Below are 21,657 nucleotides of genomic sequence, written 5' to 3'. Positions count from 1 at the left end.
CCTTGGAACAGAAGGATGAGAAAGCAGTATTTTGTTCTTTTTACGCTTTGGAACCCTCTTTGTCACTTAACTGAAAATATGGTGCAACGGGACCAAGTTGTGACACCAAACTCTAGTCATCAATATTTAGTGATAGCAGTTGAAAGCATGGTTGAACTATGCAAAACACCACCATATCAGCCGTGAAACTCTACACCTTCAGGCTTGTCTGAGAATATCTGACAAAGATTTTATTCAGTCAACTAGAAGTAACTTGTAAAGATTGCGCCATTTTGCACCAGAATGATGGCAACTGAAAAGCACCAAATTTAGTACTGAGAATACACGTATAAATGCATAGAATAAATGCAAGAGCTGTAACAAATTAATTAGAAAACAAATACCTGTGTGGCTGCACCAAATGCATATCCAAAGTCTATTCCCACCATGCCACCTGTCTCCTTGTTAATCATGAAGTTGGACAGATGTCTGTCTCCAATACCAAGTATCCAGTGGCTGATGCACATCAGTGCATGGGAGCTGGCAAAATGGGACCGCAGGGACAGGAAGGCTTCAGGAGATGTGCTCATTTTCACAAAGGCTCGCCTGAATGAGACAGAGCTCGCTTGTTGAACACAGATAAACACCAACATTCGTTTCCCAACGTGCGGTCACTGACAGTGCACTTACCGCAGCAGGTCTTCTGGAACACTGCTTTCCCTGCTTCTGAAAGACATAACTGCTTCTCTACGGCTTGCATTACTGCAAATAAATGAAGGAATAATGTTAGCCATAGAAATAACAGCCCACTGCATGTGAAATGTTAAGTCGGGACCGAAATCATCAAATATTCTTGAGCTCTCAGTGAATCACAGGGATTTTCTCTGTCCAACTTGAGCAGATGCTCCGGCTCTGAGGCAGCCTACCTCACTGCATAATTAGGAACAAGACACCTAGAAAATAAAGTTGAAGAGCAGCATCTGCTTCAAGACACTTTCTTAAGGAAGTGAGCAAGCTTCTGAAAGCATTCCTGTACTCTGGTGGGATTTTTGGCAGTTCTAACCTCCTCCTGCAGAGCATCTCCAGTAAGACAGAGCAGTAAAATGAGCAAAAATCAAATCTAGCCATCATATTATAACACAGATAATGTTTTTTCCTGGAATTTCTACAACTCTGTGTGTGTGCACACTCTAGCTTCTGTTATTTTACATGCAGTCCTCTTTTAAATCCTACCTGTACATAGCATGGTACCGGGAGATGCCTTGTGCTTTCCCACCCATCTTGGACAGCCACTCAGAATAGGTAGCGCGAGGTCCTTTTTTGCTAGGAACAAAAAAAGAGAAAAAAACCCACTGATGATTCCTTGATGATCTTACCACTCTGTACTGGAATATCTGCAGGCTGTGCGCTGCTCTGACCCATGAGATTTTTATGCAAAGGAAGAGTCAGGAAGCTACAGTCTACATTAATTTTAACCTTGCTCCAGAAATGAAGCTTAAGCAGTCAGTGAATATGCATCCATCTCCTTCCCCCCAGCTTTGAACACACTTCAGTCATATCTGATGGAAGATTAGACACCTCAAAGCTGCTAATTTGTCAATAAGGACTGTGAAAATTAGATGCTGCCTTGAGAAGAAAGACCCAAAATAATTTCTCCAGGGAGGAAAAGATATTTTTAACAGTCTCATGGCCACTTGAGAGGCATTATGTACACGCTACTGGTTGTCCATTCAAAATGGTATGAAATGCAGGAAGGCAGTTTATCTTCTCACTGTGTACAAGAGGGAGGAATGGAGGCTTGAACTTAGGGTATTAATCCATAAGAAGCCAGTATTCATTAGTTGCACTGCTTATAGAATAACTTTCTCCCATCTTAACTAAATACATCAGACATTAAACTTCTATTCCAGAGATGCAGCAACTTAGCAGAGCACCCGTCTTCTCTCTTCCTTCCAAAGCATGTTTTGAGATAGAGAAATTCTTTCCAATTAAGAAGCATTTGTCATTTATAGACTGCATAGCCCATCACTTGGGGACAAAGAAAAGGACCTCAAAACTTCAGAAAGTTGTTCCCCCTACCTCAACCAAAATATTGCCAGAAAATGCATCAGGATTTTCCTTTGCGAGTGCTCTCATTTAAACATAGCTCAACATAAAATGTCTTATTTCTCTTGATTGAATAACACATGGGAAAATATTTAAAGTCTACATACAACAATAAAGCTTTTTTTGTTTTTATAAATTATGACCTATTTTTAGAAAGACACTGATCTTCCATATTAGAAATGTCCTCCTTTCATGAGATGGTCCCATATGAGTCCTCTCCACTTTCCCAGTCAGTGAACTGGGATCAACATAATACCAGTACTGTTCACAAAAGTGAACCCGGCAGCAGCAACGAAGAAACTAAACTGCTCACAAATCAAATAACTGTAGAAATAAAGACTCTTTGGAGTCCAACCTCCACGCTGGAAGTTCCTCCAGCCTGCCCCATAAACGTTAAGTAGTAAAAATAAACGGTGACAATGACACTTTGACAAACTCAGAGATTATGCAACTAAGAACAACGTTTGTAAGTTAAACCACATTTCTAAATTCCAGGACAGAAACAGGCTGAAATGCTAGAATTAAATCAATTTTACAAATATTCAACCTCCAATTACAATCATAAGAAAGCAACATAATTTATTCAAACCCAGCATTTGTATAAAGTCAGAGTGCTCTTTTACAGTTGTGTTTTGTGCATTTGCTGCCAATTTGCACACCCTCCCTCCCCCCCCCTCCACTGACTCACTGCTGAACCCAGGTTCTGAATCGCTCTGTCTCTGCTCCCTTCCCCTGCCCCCCACTGACCTAAGTCCATTTCCTGCCTGATCAAATCAAGAGCTCAAAATCCTTGGCTTGTAAAATCAATCTGCTGATAAGGAAATGGTGATGATAATGACGTCACACATGATTATAATTATAAGCTTCTTGTTTAAACAAGTTGGGTGGAGGATATTCCAGGTACAATGGCACTCATTAAACAAGCAGTTGCCAATTACTAATTTGGGTCAGGAAGTACAAACTGCCTCCTTGCTCATAGGTGCTTTTATTTCATTATTTAATCAAAAAAAAAAAAAAGAAAATGCTGCCACAAGACTGTCAGTTATCCAAAAACCCATTAGTAGTGGTCTCTCTTAGAGCAGACAGCTTAACCAAGCATCACCTGTTATAATTGATATCTTCCTCTTCAGACATGCTATTTTTCAGGAATTCTTTTAAGGTACAAGTATTTTCCAGCCACTTGATGAGTCCCAGTCTAGAACAAAACAAGTCAGAGATGTGAACAAGCAGCTCAAATATGAACTTTAGAAGAACACCATGTTCTAGTGCCTGCTAAAAGAAGGTTAAAAGCTACCAATTTAAATATACTCTGAAAAACAGTTTCCAGACAAAGCAATTTCAATGTTGTTTAAAAGGAAAAGGAAAAAAAAATAAATTAAGCCAAGACAGAAAACACTCTGAACCTGAATCTGGCGAACAAAAATCTCACTTTTAAACATCCCAACAGTAATATACGTTAACATAAGGATTTCTGTCTCTTCAAGATAAAGGCCTACCTTGTTGTCATGGGGATGACCTGGTAAGTTTTTAACTGCATATTTCTTTGGCTACATGTAGCATCTTGGGAAAGGATAATGTTCATTACATCAAACAGCTGCTCGATACGTTGGTCTTGCCGCAGGTCTTCACCCCCTTTGACAAGAAAAGGATACTCCTGCTCATCGCTGCCTCGGATTGTTATACGTTTTGGCTTCCTCAAGGATTCCATTACACTTATCTTGGAAAAAGACAGGGAAAAGCAAAATATTTGTGATAGAAGAATTGGTTTTACAGAATCATCACTGAAATCAAGCATATCGGTCATTCCTAGATGACATAATCAAGTTACTCAACTACTACTAGAAAAACACTGCTCACTTATAGACCTTCCTTTATGTGCTGCAAGATGCACTCACAAGCAGGGACCCCACTACTGTCACATTCTCCAAATGGCATATGAACACAGATTTATACCACACAGGATTTTGACTCAGTCTTAAAAACATACCCGTTCATCAAATCCAGAGATTTTTGCATGGTACTCTGGTAGTGGTTTCCCTTTTCCGTCGTACTGACCTGCAGTGGTAGTGGAGAAAAAATGTCAGAGTAAAATTACATAAACTGTTTTTTATTTCTATTTTAAAGTGTGTATAAGAACAGAACACACAAATATTGTGTCAAATTCATATAATGAAAACTATGAATATTTAAAAATGCATAAAAATCCAACATATACATAGTATGATTTTATCTGTGAATAACTAATACTTTTTCCTCATTTAGCTGTTAGAATTGCAGCTCTTAGCAGTTTTAGAGGACACAACCTTTTCTGAACTAGATTTAAACATATATCAGATTCATATATCAGATCTTCTCAAGTTAGGCCTTTAGAAAAATACTAAGTTCTTAGGTAAGAGATACAATTTTAGATACAATTTTAAAAATCAGGACTACAGCTTAAGAACAGATTTAAGAGAGTGAACTGAGCTATTTCAGATAAGGCCAAATAAGGCATAAGGCCAGAAAGAAGGGCCTTATAGTCAACATAAGGAGTAGAGCTCAAGAGTCGCAACTTTCTTGTGAGGGACAGTTCACCATCGACACTGAAGGGGAACGTACCAGGAACCTCTAATTCATTCCTCAAGAACTCAGCTTTGAAGTCACTCATCCACGGTGAACATTCTTTCAGGTTTCCAGGTTCTTTATGGGTTTTGTACATTTTTGAGAGGAGAGAAGTTGCGATTGCATCAAAGTCACTAGTCTTCATATCCAACAGTTGTGAACCACCTCTGCCAAAATGATGGTCGAAGTCCTTCCCAAAAGCCTATGAATCATTTATAGGAAGTTTACACAGTGCTAGACACTACACAAGAACATCAAAACAGTACCTTCCTATCAAACACACAGCTTCATCTGAGTTTCTGAAATATATCAATAGTCCCTCCACTCCAGTTCTTTTTTTCTCTGTTATTTCTAGTTTGACAGAATCTTTTCACTGCCTGTTTGGTAGACCCACCAACTACCATCAACAGAAATATCTATATTTTATCAACTCAGTAATATCACGTCAAAACTAGAAGCTTATCGCTTTTTACCTCTTCTAGCTGCAGTTGGATTCCGATGGACCGTACTAATAATGCTGCTCATTAAACTTAATACATGTACCTCAACTGCTTACAAAAATTTAGGATCAACTAGTGAACATTAATATAACATACCTAAAGAGGACCCACAAGAAAACTGGAGAGGGAGTTTTTACAAGGGCATGCAATGACAGGATAAGGGGCACTGGCTTTAAACTGAAAGAAGGCAGGTTTAGATTAGATATTAGGAGGAAACTCTTCACTGTGAGGGTGGTGAGACACTGGAACAGGTCTGTTCGGAGAAGTTGTGAATGCCCCATCCCTAGAAGTGTGCAAGGCCAGGCTGGATGGGGCTCTGAGCAACCTGGTCTAGTGGATGGCAGGCAGGGGGCGTGGAATTAGATGATCTTTAAGGTCCCTTCCAACCCAAACCATTCTATGAAATGTTTGAATGTTTCATTCACTATCAGATTTATTATTAATGATCTGCTTTGCAATAATTTTGGACATAAGGTGCACAGAACCATATTTTAAAGTATTTTAAATATCTTGATAAAGTGCAAAGACATTTCACACTGAGCCATTTAATAAACAAAGTATTATCTACAAGTAGTTAACTGAATCCTTGTGTTCACACTGAAGGTTTAAAAAAACCAGATGTTCCCTCTTAGACCTGGTATTAATGGCTTGGAAAGATATGTAAGCTCACTTGTTTTTTTCAATACCTGATCATTTTTCTCCCAAACTGTGAAGGACACAGTTCTTTCACTGAAGTAAATGAAAATACAAAACCCATCATCCTTCTGAAGAGACTACTACAGTCAACAACATCTTTATTACTAAATCTATTTCCACATGAACACCTAATTGCTTTTTCTGTTCTATTCTTTGACTTCTTTTAAAATTCAAGGCAGCAAATAGTCCATGGCCTTAACACTGTATTTTAATTAATACAATCCATCGTCAGTGTTTAATTTATGCATGACTGGAATTTCATATTAAAAAAAGCAAGATTGTTATTGTTTAAGTTACAACTGAAATTATACATAAATCATAGACATGAAGATTACGAGCCTGAAGTACTCCACACAGTAATTTTATGTGTCAGTCAAGAGACAACTTGTTTTTCCCCCAGCAAGGATGTTAAAAATGATACAGTTATTCTCATACTACACTTTGTTTCTTCATAATAATGCATCACGAGAGCAATGAATTCAGAGTCTGCGCACCATCACCCTGACCCTCTTCTGCAGTTGCTCTCTGTGGGAATGCTGCTCTCTCTTCCCTTTAACAGAGGGGAACAAGTCTGCTACTCTTCTCCAGCACCTCCCTTGTGCTTCTCTCCCACAGCACACCACTATTTGCAGCATCCTCTAATACCACACATTTCAGCCTTTTAAAGAGCCAGAGACTGTTTTGGTTTAAGTCTTTGTGAGCAGCCTTTGTGCTCATGCCTGCTAGGCCCCTTGCTGTGCTTGTACCCTGTAGAGATAGCTCAACATAGAGCTGCTGCCCTCTCTCTATCCCCACCCCTGACAGCAGCACATCCTGCACATTCTTTTCCCCTGTTCTTAAGTTTAAAGTCATTATCATCAAAGACCCAGCTTATCTCACAGCAACAGATTCAAAGGGCTAGTGTGCCCCTAAACTCCCAATTGCTCTTTCTACTGCTGTATCACCTCACCTCCTCCCAACTCCACCTCACTCTCATCCTCCACCTTTCCCTGCTCATGGGGAAGGAATCTCCCTAGAGACACCCAGGTTAGTTTATCTAATGCTAATGTGACATAAGAATGGCCACATGGGAGAGAGCTGGATCCACCCAGCCCTGGCCACAGGGCTATGCACATATAGTACAAGCATACAGTTGGGGTGCTCTTTCTACAGGAGTATCACTCTCCTGGCCTCCAGCATTTTTCAGCTCAGGGATTTCTGGACCCAGAAGTGTGCATTTGTATGTAAAAGCTCTCAAAGCATTTTCCCCCTCCTGTGCTGTTGCCTACTTGCTATTTGAACCCATGAAAGCATCCATAACACCCTGCAGCAAGAGTTCAGCACTCAAGTGTGTAATGAATGAGGAAACACCTCTCACTGTTTTGAACCTGCCACTTCCATAGAATATTTACTTCATGTTTGGCACTCCTGATAGAATCATGGAATCGTTAAGGTTGGAAAAGACCTTTCAGTTCATCAAGTCCAACTCTCAGTCAGCATAGCACCACTGGTGTTGGGAATGATGTTAAGAGCTTTATTGCATATGGAATCATTGTGTCTTTTGCAATTGGAGGAATGCTAAAGTTGCTTGTACAGAGGTTACTCTGTACCTCTGATTATTCTTGCCACTCTGAACCTCATCCAATTTTATTGTATCTGTGTTGAGAAATGCAGATGAGGACTACAGTGTTCAAGAAGCAAGAGTCAGTCATTGCTACACCAATGTATAAATCCATTATTAATTCTCTATTCTTAATAATGACAGTCACTTTTCTTTCTTGACTGCCCTTGAGTATGCACATCTGATGTTTTTAAAGAACTATCACAAACCAAGATTTTGTTCTTGAATTGCAATAGTCAGCTCAAACCTGAAGAATTTATATATGAAACTAGGGTAATTATGGTTTTTTGCCACATGTATCACTTCATTTTCTACACTAATTTTCACTATTTTAGAAGTCAGTCAATTTTGTGAAGTCCTTTCTGTAATTCTTCATAGTTGTAACTCTTCTGTATTACTTACCCTAAGTAACTTAGTATCGGCAGAAAATTTGAGTAGCATAATATAGCAAAACTCCCTAAGGTGCTCATAAATCTTTGGCAGCAGGGAATAAAAAACAAGGCCAGATTCCCACGGATGATCAGAGAAGCTCAGGTCCTATGAACCTGGCAGCATGTAGGACAGAAGAGGCAGAAGCTGAGTAAGAGGGAACATTTAGCCCTGCAGGGCAGTCAGAAGTGGAAACTGAACTATGTTAAGTCCATGGCTTCCAGCAAAGAAATCCCAGTCCTGTACTCCTGACTTGATCAAGTCTCATCAAGTCCTGCAGCACCTGTAAAATCTGTGATCTGGTTCCCTCTTTTGATCTTCTAACGTCTTCTAAAAAAGTACATGATGCAAACACTACTCAGCAATCACACAAACCTGAATAAACCTTTTCCTCATCAATCCAAGGCCAGGAGCCTCCAAATTTCCCAAATTCTTGTACATTCCTTCATACATTTCCTTAAGCTTCTTTTTGTTTCTCTGAGCTTTTGCCAGCTCATTTTTGACATCCTCAACCCAATCCTGCAAACAGAAGGAAACAGATGAGTACTGGGAAGAGTTTTAGTGACCCTTGCTCTTTGGCAAGCCACTCAGATTGCACTGGGGTTACTGTACTTACTAATAAGTACATCATTATTATGTGTCTTTCTTTTGAGAACCAAAAGAGCAATCTTGATAAAATGCTTTTATTTTATTAGGATAATTATGTTTACTACCATAGTCTCTACCACAAACTAAGAAAGCCTCTAGGGGGCCAGGAGTACCAAACACAAGACAAGAATCCTTTGGATAAAGGGGTCAGAATATAAACAAGAATGCCCAGCACGGAGCAGGAAAAGGGCATAAGAACACAAGTGGTCAAACATAAGTAGTCCAAAATTATAGAGATGGCCACAAATGATATTTCTGTAATGGTTTCAGAACGATTAAGGAAGACTGACTGTGGGACAGAGCATAGACCCCAAAGGAGAAAGCTGAAAAAGGGTACTGCAGAACAGCCAGTTGGCACAAAGGAGGGAGACTATTGCCAGTGAAAGCTGCTGACAGCACCCCAACATCATCACGATGAGTTGATTCTGGGTTGAACCACTTCCTGTGGCTGTGGTGTCAACTGAACTGTGTCAGGCTCTGCCCAGCACTTGCTCTTCTAAACCCTTCTAAAGAGGGTGAGGAATGAAGGGGAAGGGGAGAAATAAAAAAAATACACTTTACCTTAAAAAGTATTACAGGATTAGAGAGCTGCTCCAGTGAGCGAACAAAATCTTGAACGACTCCTCCTCTATCCAACTTATTCTTGATCCTTTAAAAGAAGAAAAAAATGCATTACAACACAAAAGGAACTACCATCATCACCTAGCTTGCAGATAAGCAATGATCTAGACTGTCTGCTACACACAAGAATCTGGTAAAATAATTTATGTGTAGGTAGGTACAACGCTCTCAGAATTCTCTCTTTAGCTGCATGACTGTTTATATGTTGAGTGAACATGCCACACAACTCCCCAATTTTTAAATTAAGCGTCCCACTATGAAAATAGGATGTTGGTGGGTAAGTGGAAAGCATGCTTGAAATAGAAACAGGCATTAACCAGACTACGCATCCTGTTGTGATAATTATTGAAGGGTGATACTGTCTGTGAAGCACAAGACTTTATCTTCTATTTTAAGTAAAAGAATTCAGAAAATATATCAGAGATTTGAAAAAAAAAAAAAAAAAGGCAAAAAGACACCCAAAATTGTAACAGTAGTTCTACAGCACTGTGTGATGGAAACTGACTTTTGCCTGGGGATTAACTTGGATGTTATTGCATGGCAAAATGGGCAAGGGAGGGCTTGTAGAAGAAGGTGCATGTTGCACACTGAATAAGCAGAGAAGAACACAACCCAGAGTTGTCATTCCCCAAGATAACATGCATCCATTTCGTTGCTCTCTGTGAAGTCTGGAACAAGCATCTATTCTATTTAAACATATCTGCTTTCTCTTGGTATTAGAAAAATTGTAAATGTCCAAGCAAACTTCATTTCTGATGGGTACCAACTTACTGCTCTGAAGTCCACTATAGTAAGAGTGTAATCATACACCAGATTTCTCTTCTACCTCAGCAGAGCAGAAGAAGGAAGAAGAAATTTTGACTACCACAGAATTACAAGATAAAAAGGGATTGCCTCTCTGTGGTCTTTTTGTTTTATCTCAGAAAAATTCTAACTTCCCACAGACTGGGGGGGACCCAACACTTCATAAAGTATGAAGGCGCCCAACCCGAGTATGTCTAACACTGATAGAACTGATGTACTGCATTTCTCTGTGCCTTTAAATGAAAACTTAGTGTGCATAGGACTACCCTTATGCTTGCTAAAGAAAAGAGTTTGCTTAGGTGTCCACTCCTGAATAAAAAACATACAAAAGAGCTACTCCAACTGCAAATTCACCTTTCTACAAACTCCTTGTTCTTACAACCAGTTGCAGTATCTTTGAAGCAGTAACTTTCACTGCTGATCATGAAAGGGTAGACGATTGCCTGGGGATAGGTGTTCGCAATCTCTTCAACAGTATGTTGTATAGCTACTGCTTCGTCCTTGTCAAGTAGTGCCATCATCTGGCTAATCCAACCAATGAACTGCCAGCAGGGAATCGAAGAGAGCTGCAAAAACACAGACACACTGCTTTCAACTTTGGTCCTCCTTGAAAATACCAAACATAGCAAGCAGAACTGCTTCATGCCACAGCCTGACAGAGGGAAATGCATGAAAAGGAAACAGCAAATGTCAATTAGGTTGCTCAAAACATTCCCCAACAAAGCACAAATTTAATTATTATTATTACTGCTACTACTACTACCACCGCCACTGCTGCTTAATAGGTTTTCCATTATAAAGATTTGCAGCTTGTTTGATAAGTATAAGGTTCTACACTCAAACTTGTGGCTTTTCTGTCTGGATGTAATATAATAATTTTTGATTATACCATACAAGTAACTCAAAAATCTGAAGGAATTCAGCTCAAACACCATTGGACTGAAGTCTTGATTTGAGTAAAAAATGCCAGGAAGGGGAACACTGGAGTTCCTACCACAGTTCTGTCCTTCATTAAACTTTAAAAACCTCTAATAGAATTTAAGATCAGATTGCCAGTATTTATATTACAGAAAGACAGGTGATAGGATAAATAAATATCTGGTGAACTCCCTTTCTGGGTGAGATTTTTCAGCTCGATCAGTTGTCAGGTGCTGTTTGAACCACCAGTGTTTAACTGTAGCCACACCTTGTACACCTCACCCACTTCTGCTACTTTCTCAGTTCCCTGGGATAACTAATTCCTGTTTCTGTCTCACTCGAGTTCTTCCTCTGACAGGCCCTGTTGCTCTGTGAGCACAATGACACAGGTTTCAAAAGGCAGGCAGGTCAAGGCAGGAACAGGCATGAGTCACAGAGAAGGGAGAAGGTCTCAGCTTATCTACCCCATGACAGAAGGGAAAGCTCATGATATCCTGCCATGGAATGGCAATGGAGGGACAGGTTGTAGGAGGAAGGAAGGAACAAAGGAAGTGGGAAATACAAAGGATGACAAAGCTGTAGTAACCTTTGAAGCGAAGGATGACCAAAGGTGGCAGACATGGAAGGAGTCTGGAAAAGCTGCTGGCTTTCTGCATGCAAGAAACTCAGGAATTAGACACATTCCTCCCCCTAACTCTAACCACCTTTGTCAGCCCATTTAGATTCTTCCAAAGGAAAAAATAAAGGCAAAACACACCATAGTTTTTCTCCAGCAACTATCAAATTAACATCTGGAATCACGATAATGATAAAAAGTTAAACTTTTAAGAAAAAAGTTTCTGTCCATATGAATCAGACTCAGGAAGTTAAAGACAAGGAACAATGATGGGATAAATTTTATCTGATTTACCTGAAGCAAAACTTACCAGTCTAACCTCTCTATCCATCCAACCTCCACCCCCACCTTTTAAATTTGATTTATAGCAACGTTTGCTGCCAGAAAAATGGAAGCAACTAACCTCTCGTGTCACTAGACCCAATGTCTCTGCTGGATATCTTTCAATTATTTGTAGCAGTCTAGGAAATCTCAGCCTGGCTTCTCTGGAATTCAGTTTTAAAGCTTTTATCATTTTCTCCACCATAATAGCTGGGAATTGCTGCAGATCCACAGTGTTACTTTCTGCCAAGAAACATTAAACAAGAATTATCAGAAACACCATCACATGTGTTTGATCATCTGAAACATTCATCTTTGCAATTTGTTTTTTTTTTTTAAGTGTATTTTGTATTTTTACTTTGTTCTCCTTCCCATCTGTTTGAACTGCACACATCTGCAACACATGTACTTGGGGACTGAAAGGATTAGCTTTATCAGGAAGATGCATCACTGCTGGTATCTTGCCTGCTTTAAATACAAGGCCGCTGCGGTCTGGGAAGGAACACGGGAAGCATCTGCTGGATATGATACATTTCTCACAAGTGAGAAGGAGACTACAAGTGATTCACTAGTACCAAAGGTAGCAGCAGTAGCGGAGGTGAAAAAAGGAATATAAATACTGCTGAACTGGAGGACAAACTGTTCCATCTAAATTTGAGCTGTGCTGCCTAGGGAGAACTTCTGGGTATCACAAAAGCTCTCGTATCACAGATAAATACAGCTCACAAGCTTAGTAAAAACCCTGACTAACCAAGGGAGCCTTCTTCTTCCCTACGCAGATACTGGTCACAGAATCCGATCAGTGTCATATATGCATCGATAACTCCCACCACATCTACGTGTTCCATGGAGTGGGACTGCAACTCCTCTTCAGACTTCCTCACAGCATAGCTGAAACACTGAAAAGCCTTCTTGTTCAGACCTGCCAATACCTGAAATTCAATCATAAGAGCAAAAAAACACACATTAGCAAGTAGCACTGAACAACTCTCTCTCTGAAACTGGAGCTTCATTGTAAGTCTTGAGTAGATAACACTTTAACTGTTTTAAGATGTTTTGAGCAGCTGATAAAAGGGGAAAAAATAAGGGTGCTATTTCTAGCAGTAATTTACAGAACTTTAACGTCCACAATTTTCAATGGAAATAAATAAACCACACTTTTAATTTGAATTAGTCTTTGGACATGTTAAGTGGAATTTTTATAACTGAAAAAAAATTAATGTTACTAGAGTTTTTGGAAACAGTTAACAGAAAACAAAATAAAACTTTGGGCTTTTTTTCCTATTAAGACATATCTGCAACATCTGCATAACAGCCACACTTGGAATTTGTGTTAAAAATGCATGCATCAAACTATTATGAATCTCATGTCTTTTTCCCTATTATAAACACAATAATACTGATGATACATTTCTAATGTAGCTTATGCAATCTTGGGAATTGACAAGATTCTTTACAGAATCAAGGTTGGAAGACACCTTCAAGATCATCTGTTCAACCGTGAACCCTGCACCAACATAATCAACCCCTAAACCATAGCCCCATCCAGATGCCTCTTGGATGCTTCCAGAGACAGTGACTCCACTACCTCCCTGAGCAACTTATTCCAAGGCCTAACCACTCTTTCAGTAAAAAAAAACTTTCTAATGTCCAACCTGAACCTCTCCTGGTGCAACTTGAGGCCACTTCCTCTTGCCTTCTCACTTGTTACCTGCCAGAAGAGACCGACCTCCACCTCACTGCACCTCCTCTCAGGTAGTTTTAGAGAGCAATGAGCCTCCTTCTCTCCAGGCTAAAGAACCTCAGCTCCATCAGCCGCTCCTTTTAAGACCTGTGCTCCACATCCTTCACCAGCTCTGCTGCCCTTCTCTGGACACACTCCAGCACCTCAATGCCTTTCTTGGAGTGCAAGACCCAAAACTGAACACAGGATTCGAAGTGTGGCCTCACCAGTGCCAAGTACAGGGGGACGATCACTGCCCTGGTCCTGCAGACCACACTAAATGCTGTAACTGAAATTAAATAGTTTGAATTTTGGTCAGACAGAGGGACAGTTCCAGGGTCAGAGTATTGCTTAATACTAGGCTAAAATAAGGCTAATCTTCTTAATCTTATAGAAATATCTGGTATTGTAATCTTGCTTATTTGACACAGAAGAGCTTTTATGCTCATCTTTTAGATTTCCTTAAGAAGAATGCCCTTAATAATTAGCTTATAAATGAACCTCAAGCTTTTGCTTAAGTTTCTACACATCTGAAAATTTAAATTTAAAAATTTAAACCTGATCTGCTTCATTTTAACAACTACAAAAACGCAAACTAAGAACGATTTTTTTTTTGTTGTTTTATACTAATATGATTCATACTCCCTGAAAGGAGTCTACAAGAAAGACAAAGAGGGACTTTTTACTAGAGCAAGTAGTGATAGGACAAGGGTGAATGGTTTCAAACTAAAAGAAATCAGGTTTAGATTAAGAGGAAGTTCTTTGATGTGAGGGTAGTGAGGCACTGGAACAGGCTGCCCAGAGAAGAACTCTGAGCAACCTGGTTTAGTGAGAAGTGTTCCTGTATATGGCAGGGGGATTGGAATTAGATGATCTTTAAGGTCCCCTCCAACCCAAACCATTCTGATTCTATATATAAGGGTCTTCACGGTGGCTTTAGGAATTAACAGAAATAAGCCAGTAGTGGTACTTCAAATTCTTAATCAATTTGACAGACGAGAAGTAAATGCCACAGCATCTGGGACAACTGACAGTATATAAGATTTCAGATGCAGCAGCCTGTCACTGTATTCTTCAAATGCACATCTCCCCAAAACAGGCAGAGATGACCTGCATATGCTCTGCCTTAAAAATCCCTCTCCTCTCTATCATTAAAATTATTTAAATAAAGTAGGTGTATCACTATTATAAAGATCTCTTTACAAGTAAGACAGTCTGACAGCATGAAGCAGCTCAGAAATGTCCAGCTGAAATCAAGACATTGTTTGAGGATTCCAAGCCTTGTCTTGACACTGTGCATGCAGCTGCTATGTCTTCCCCCTCCACTCAAAACAGAGGAATAGAAACACAAGAGTGCTCTCCCAGTTAAAGCAGCTACGGTGGTGCAGAACTCCAGGAGAGCAAAAACCAGGAAAAACCTAGCAACCACAGCTTTTTTATTTTTCTTTTTTTCTTTACCTGGTGTTGCTGGACAAACCTCTGCTAATAGCAGACAGGTTTCACATGCTCTTTATCTACCCATACCCATCACTACCTACTGAAGTAGTAATTTGAAGTAGTAATTATGATACTGAAAAAATCGAAAAGATTTTCTCCTCTCATTTACCTTTTCAGGATTCTCAAGACTTTCTCCAGATATTAGTGATATCTTCTCAGCCTTTTCTTCCTCAATTTGCTCAAGACATCTTGGATTCTGAATAAGAGCATTGGCCATGATGTGATAGGTAGTACCCAGAAGAAGATTCTGGTTTCGTAAGGCCCTTATGTTCTTGCTAAGATAGTCAGATTTGGTATCTTCTGTTGGAATTCAAAAACAAAGTTGGTAACTGGACAACAAAGCAGCTTTGTATAATAAGCAGCGTGAAACAAAGAGAAGGCTGTTACCAAGCAGGGAGATGGTCTTTAACACTGAGAGCACACGTTCTGGAGAGCTCAGGTTCCGGCTGCTACTATGCATGAAGCGGCAATAAGCGTAATTCCACCTCACCAGCCAGTCTTCCCTCGTTTTGGCTTCCTTGCGTAGGTCTTTCAGAAGCTTCGTGGCAACGGCGAAGCTGTTCTGTATTCAGAATAAGACAGAATTTTCAGACAAAATATCTGCAGAGGAACTAAAACCTGTCTGCAACCCAATTAAGGGATGACAAGTTATAGTAAGACAAAGAGACGTCCACTGCTTGACAAGTCTCATATTCAAAAACATATTTGTGGATAAATTTGAAAAGAGAAGAACAGAGGTTTAACAAACTGAAAAAAATAATTTCAGCTGCATGACTAAACAGGCATTAATTGCTCTGTAGTACAAACACATATGGGAAAGGTAACTTGGTTTATAACACCATTAAGAAGATCACTTATGTTTGTGTTTTGATGAAAAGTTTCATGTAAGTAACATTAAAGGAAATATTTTTCACTTACTCCTTCAAGAGTGTAGAGTCAACACAACAGTGCTATATTATATTTGCTTATCACATTGCTTAAAATAAACTCTTGTCAATGACTTCAGATTTCTGCAGCAACTCAGAAGAGGAGAGACCTCAACTCAAATATTAATCTTATCTCAAGCTTGAAACACCATGGGTCCATCATCAAAGAGGCTATGTTTCAGTCGTTTCAACAGTCAGATCCAAATCAAAATTTCAAAGTCACTTAGCTTTACTTCATCTAAGTGTTAACTAACAGCATTAATGAAAACTGTGAAAAAAAAAGAACTTCAGCCTTGCTGATTGAAGTAAATTATACTGATTCAATCAGAACTTAATTTGTTTTCTTGTACAGAAGAGATTATTTGTAAATGAGAAAGCCTAATGCTTGGTTGCAAGCATCCCTTACATTAAAGACTGAAGCATTTCAGATACTTTATTTATCTGCCCTTCAGAGTGCCAGAAACCATCTGTGGATCAAAGGGCACATTTCCAGTATCATCAATTTTGTAATTAACATTTATCCATTTGTTTTCTTTCACTATGGAAGTGAATTTCTTAAGCTTTCAAAACGTCTTGGACAGTAGGGTCAAAAAGACAGATGATCTGCCCAGCAAAAGGGTGCCCAAGACCACATAAAAGGCTTTTCCAGCTGTAGTTTCTGTATATTTTCTCACCAAACTGAAAGCTGTCAGACAGTACAGTCACCTGTTTCCTGGCACTTTCTATCATCTTCATTTTCATATTAAATTTGCAGCTTTTAATCATTGAGTAAATATCTTCACCCTGTTGATCCACTTCCATTTGGTCACCAGCACTGTATTCTTCATCCACCTCCATACTATCATTGGCCTGATAAGAGGGAAGTTTCTCCTGCAGTTTGTCCAGAAAGAAACACCTGCACAACGACAACAGAGGTACAAGTCACTCTGGTATACATTCAGAGAAATGAATGTTCAAAAGTGTTGATCTGCCTAGCAATAAACAAAGCTAAGGAAAAACGGCAAGCTATAGTGATCACCTTTGGCAAGTGCTAAACACAGTCCTCAGAGTCTGGAGACTTGTAACCAGGGACAGGTTGACCCTGGATCTTGAACTGACAGGATTAATATTAGAAAATGTCCACAACGAAGTGGGATTTTTTGTTAGTTACTTCCTTTAAAATCATAGCTACAATCCCTAAGTTCACCAAGCCATAACTCACATTCCAACTTGACAGAGGTACAAACAAAAAGGAGTCTCAATTATTCAGTGAAAGTGCCAGGCTGTATTTTATTCAAATACAGCTGCTATTATTGCTATATTATTCAAATATACCTGCTACTCAAATGTATATCACATCAACACATGCCTCCATTGAAATCTGTGTTGTAGAAAAGACCAGCAATCATACTTAGCTTTTGAAAGTGAGTTGCCATGAATGAATGCTGAATCCTCTTCATTCCACAACTAGTCCTATCTAATTTAATAGCACATCTCATTATGTAGACTGTTACTCAAAGCAGAGGACAGCACTACAGTCTGAAGCAGCACTTGGCACATTCTTTGTTACTAATTCAAGACGAGAAAAAGGTTTTCTAAAAGCATATAAAATGTTTAAGACCCTGACAACCCTTCACACCATAAATGTTTGAGACTTTGGGAAGAAGTAAGTTATGTCATGTATTCTGTCTAATACTGAACAGCAATAAACTCTTCTGTAGCCATGCTTTCCTGATACCAAGAGATAATAAAATAAACTACAGAGCACAGTATGTATCAGAGGTGTGGAAGAAGCTGTTGCCCAGGAAAGGAGAACTAATCTAGATTTGCACTGGAAGAATGAATTAGGATGAAGACAGACACCACAGTAAGGACAGAAAAATTTCAAATTTGAAAAAGCATTCCAGCTTCTTCAGAGCTAATCCAAAGGAGCCTCCAGAGAGTCTCTTTTCTGTCTAGCAACAGTTGCACAGCAGAAGTCTCCAGTTAGAGCACAGGTGAAGTACTGACAGTAACAGGGCTTATTTTGTATGCTGCCTCATTTGGGAACTATTTTTTAGTTGCAAAATAGAATAGGTAAGTATTTTTATTGATAACGGACTGGCCTTTTGGGTAGTGTTTCATTGAGCTAAATGCTGCTAATCTACTCAATTACAAATGGGTATGTTTAAGGGCTGCTGAAGTGGGCTAGCTTGCACAGTGCATCTTGTCACCGATGCAAGAAAATGCCTAAACTGAAGTCTGTCTTTCCCTATCAAAATACGGTTTATTCCCTGGCCATTTCTCAACCTCCTTTTGCTCCTCACTACAAGTCAGTCACAGAAACCCCCCAGTTATACTGATAAAGGTATTAAAATAATTGGGAAAAAAGAGTAATATACTGGACCAACCCCCTTGCTCTAATATGAAAACAAGCAGCATTAGAAAAAGCACTTCTTGGAACTCAGCAGGCAGACAGAACTTAAGCTAACCCAAGAATGCAGTTTTACCGATTTGTAATGATATCATCCCAGATGTTCATAGGATCCATTTTAGCATCTGGATATCTGCTTGTCCAAATTCGGAGAAGTCTCTTAAGGGAAGCCTCTGAAGCTAAGTTACCTAGAAATCAATTCAGAACACTTTAGATGCATCTACAGCCAAACAGCATGAAAAAGGGCTAAACAAAACATAGTCTAACATTCAAACCAGAAAACTGCAATTAAGCAATCCACTTGCATTTCTGGGCTTGTACTAAATACACAACTTAGTGATCTAAGCAATCCACTTGCATTTCTGGGCTTGTACTAAATACACAACTTAGTGATCATATTGCTTTTGTTTATTGCTGGAGCACAGGAGATTCAATAAGGACATCACTGTCAACTGCCATTGGGGATTACCACTGGGTAGGTTCCTTTCCACAAAGGAACATGCTAGAATGTAGTGGAACTGTTAACTAAATTTAATATATAATTTGGTTTATGTGCATAAAATTGTACTTCATGCCTACCTCAGTAGCTATAACTTATTTACCACATCCATCTTTTATCTCTGCTAAAAGTTACTCCAACAAAAAAAAAATTAGTTTAAAACGACTCTTATCACAAGAGCTATGCTAATAAAACTTTGCAATAGAATACAGAATTATCTTCAAGCCTATCTTACAGAACTGCACAGTTCTTACTGTCAAGAAGACAATAAGAAGTAATTCCAGACTTATCCTTTTTCAAACAGGAGTTCAGACATTCAAAGTTCAGAAAACCATGACTATTTAACACAGTGAAAGGAAAATCGCTTGAGAAAAAAACAATCTTTACTTCTCTTAGTCATAAAATTGATGAAATCCTGTATTTCTGTCAAAGCTTGTACAGACTGCAGTTTGGTCATTCGACTTTGATATAACAGAGAATCAATACTGGAATAGCTCTGCAAAGAGAGGGAGAGAATGAAAGATTTCATAGACAGAATTTACAACATGGTTCTATTCAGTGCTCTACAAACTATTGATCTGATGCTGCTATATAATATGCTTTAGAACCCAACCTCTTAGAAGTAATTTAATAGCCTGTAATCAGAGAGCAACTCTGCTTTACACAAGTGTAGAAGCATATTCTAGCTGCAATTCCTATCCTAGGTTTTATCAAAGTCCTACAGTCTAATTAAAACTTGGTAATGAACGGAACTTGTAACTTTTGATTGCAGTACTCTCTTTGCAAGTTTGTTCTGGGGATAGGAGTCTTCTGAAAAGATGAATGAAATAAAATGTTTGTTATCTGCACAAACAATTATTCTGAAGAACGTCTAAAAGATGAAATCAGCAAAACAAAACAAGTTAAAATGGTAAGATGCCCTCCACTGGCTCACTAATCTCTCATCATTGCAAGCACTGAATTCAAAAGAAGTTCTGTCATATGATACGGAGGGCACTTAGATGTCATTCTACTTGAGCAACTGTTTCTCTTGAGATCATAATCTAGCAGCAGCAATAGCAACAACAGTTTAATTGTTCCAGGAGTTTACACAGAAAAATCATACCAGAGATAGAAGAGACTGCTACCTGCATGAAGATCTGCATCCCATTGCTAATGTAATATTTGGCTCTGTCAAAATCATCTTGTAGGATGTAAAGGAGACTAAGCTCTTGGCTGTGATGCATTTCTAGAATGGCTTTCTTCTGTTCTGTCTTCATTGCCTCATCAATAAATGTTAGCAAAGTCTGGTCATTTTCCCCACTGAGCAGTAACTTCAACTTACTGCGTATTATATAGGGTAGATATGTCTCCTACAAGGTGAAAATACAGTCCTTATTTCCAGGAATGGAACATTAAATGATCAATTTTTATGTTATCAGCAGCAGATCAAATAAATATAAAAATATTTTGAATGGTTTTCTTAAATGTTTTTTCTTTAGACAAATTTCCATTTGCTAACAAATCACAGCAGTCTTTTCTGATAGCCCAAGAAGTTGTTAGCAAACAACTATTTTCTACTAGTTTCAAAACCAGTGTTTGGTAACTCTTAAAACAGGAAACAAATAAAAGTGAAAAATGCAACAAAAAGACTGCCAAAACAAAAAGGTGATGATAAAGTTGGTTGTATATAATCAGCCACAGACTCAAGATAAAATTAAAAGTAACTGCTTCAATTATTTTCATGTCTCAGACTCTCTGCTAATTTCCATACTAGAGTAACCCAAATAATGCAGTTGATTTTCACCCACAATCTCAGCACTGTCAGATATTCCTGCAGAGATAAAAAATGGTGCAGTATCAATGAAGTGACTTCTAAAAACCTGGAAAAATGGATCATTCCATGTTTTGCTTAGGTCTGGAGGTTTTCCACTGTCGATATTAACAGTAGCACAATACTCCAGAGCCTTCCAATCCGTTAGGTGGTCATAGCATTCTAGAGATGCAAGCTCCCAGAAGTCCTTCTCCGCTTCTGCTGGCTCTCCATCTTGCCAGTCTTCTTTAGAGAGTGCCTAGGGAATGAATTTGTGGGGAAAAAGGGTTCTTAACAGGATTCTGGCACTTGTTTCAATTCTAAGTCACCAGGAACTTAACTGTAATTCGTTGTCTCAAAAATATCTATCCATTTACCAGAGTGTGACAGCAGCGTTAAATGAAGAAAATTCAAGATTGTCAATATTCATATACAAATTATTTTCAGGTAGATGTCTTTAGTAAACCTGCTTTTTTTAAAGAGTGAACACTTTAAAAGAAGGTTAGAGATGCTCCTTCCTTTTTACCCACTATAACTCATGCCATGAACCCATGCAATTTGCTCTCTTGGGGTTGTAGTTTGCCCATGGTGTTTTACTTGTCTGCCTAGATAACTGCACATGTGCAGCTTTGTAAAAAACACTAAGAAAAGCATCACGTGTACTGCTCTGTTGTGACTGCTCATCTGTTCCCAATATCTTTACAGACTGAACCATTAATCAAATAAAACACAAGGACATTTTAAACAATATATGTTGCTTCTCAAAATGTTTAATTGTGGCTTACTAGTTTTAAGCCACGAGAGATTCATGAAACAAAAGAATCTTGCTGTCAATTTACCTCATCATAACATCGAGCTGCTTCAGCATAATCACTCCTTGCTTCTGCCAACAACGCTTTCTGTGTAATTTCCTTAGTCCCAATCTTACCACTGAAAATGCCACGAAGGACATCATAATCCCCAAGAGATCGGTAGAGCCTAGTAAAATT

At 38.9% G+C, this 21,657-nt stretch overlaps 1 protein-coding gene across 2 annotated transcripts in view; it reads right to left on the bottom strand.

The window, feature by feature from the left end:
• The window catches only part of PRKDC (protein kinase, DNA-activated, catalytic subunit), an 83,998-nt gene that overhangs the window by 2,300 nt on the left and 60,041 nt on the right, over positions 1-21,657 (bottom strand). For both annotated transcript variants that reach the window (XM_032703885.1, XM_032703896.1), the window contains 20 exons: positions 21,508-21,646; positions 20,739-20,927; positions 20,004-20,228; positions 19,264-19,372; positions 18,454-18,565; positions 16,691-16,880; positions 15,447-15,621; positions 15,169-15,359; positions 12,591-12,771; positions 11,922-12,082; positions 10,339-10,550; positions 9,121-9,208; positions 8,287-8,430; positions 4,684-4,888; positions 4,073-4,140; positions 3,582-3,802; positions 3,188-3,280; positions 1,213-1,302; positions 670-741; positions 384-585 (listed from right to left, as the gene is read on the bottom strand). In XM_032703885.1, coding sequence (XP_032559776.1) covers positions 384-585; positions 670-741; positions 1,213-1,302; positions 3,188-3,280; positions 3,582-3,802; positions 4,073-4,140; positions 4,684-4,888; positions 8,287-8,430; positions 9,121-9,208; positions 10,339-10,550; positions 11,922-12,082; positions 12,591-12,771; positions 15,169-15,359; positions 15,447-15,621; positions 16,691-16,880; positions 18,454-18,565; positions 19,264-19,372; positions 20,004-20,228; positions 20,739-20,927; positions 21,508-21,646 — 3,067 coding nt within the window. The remainder of the gene's footprint in view (positions 1-383; positions 586-669; positions 742-1,212; positions 1,303-3,187; positions 3,281-3,581; positions 3,803-4,072; positions 4,141-4,683; positions 4,889-8,286; positions 8,431-9,120; positions 9,209-10,338; positions 10,551-11,921; positions 12,083-12,590; positions 12,772-15,168; positions 15,360-15,446; positions 15,622-16,690; positions 16,881-18,453; positions 18,566-19,263; positions 19,373-20,003; positions 20,229-20,738; positions 20,928-21,507; positions 21,647-21,657) is intronic.

Source organism: Chiroxiphia lanceolata, chromosome 1 (genome assembly GCF_009829145.1).
Source record: "Chiroxiphia lanceolata isolate bChiLan1 chromosome 1, bChiLan1.pri, whole genome shotgun sequence".
Classification (NCBI taxonomy): domain Eukaryota; kingdom Metazoa; phylum Chordata; class Aves; order Passeriformes; family Pipridae; genus Chiroxiphia; species Chiroxiphia lanceolata.
Note: the sequence above shows the minus strand (reverse complement) of the source record. Positions and strands in the feature narration are given on the sequence as shown.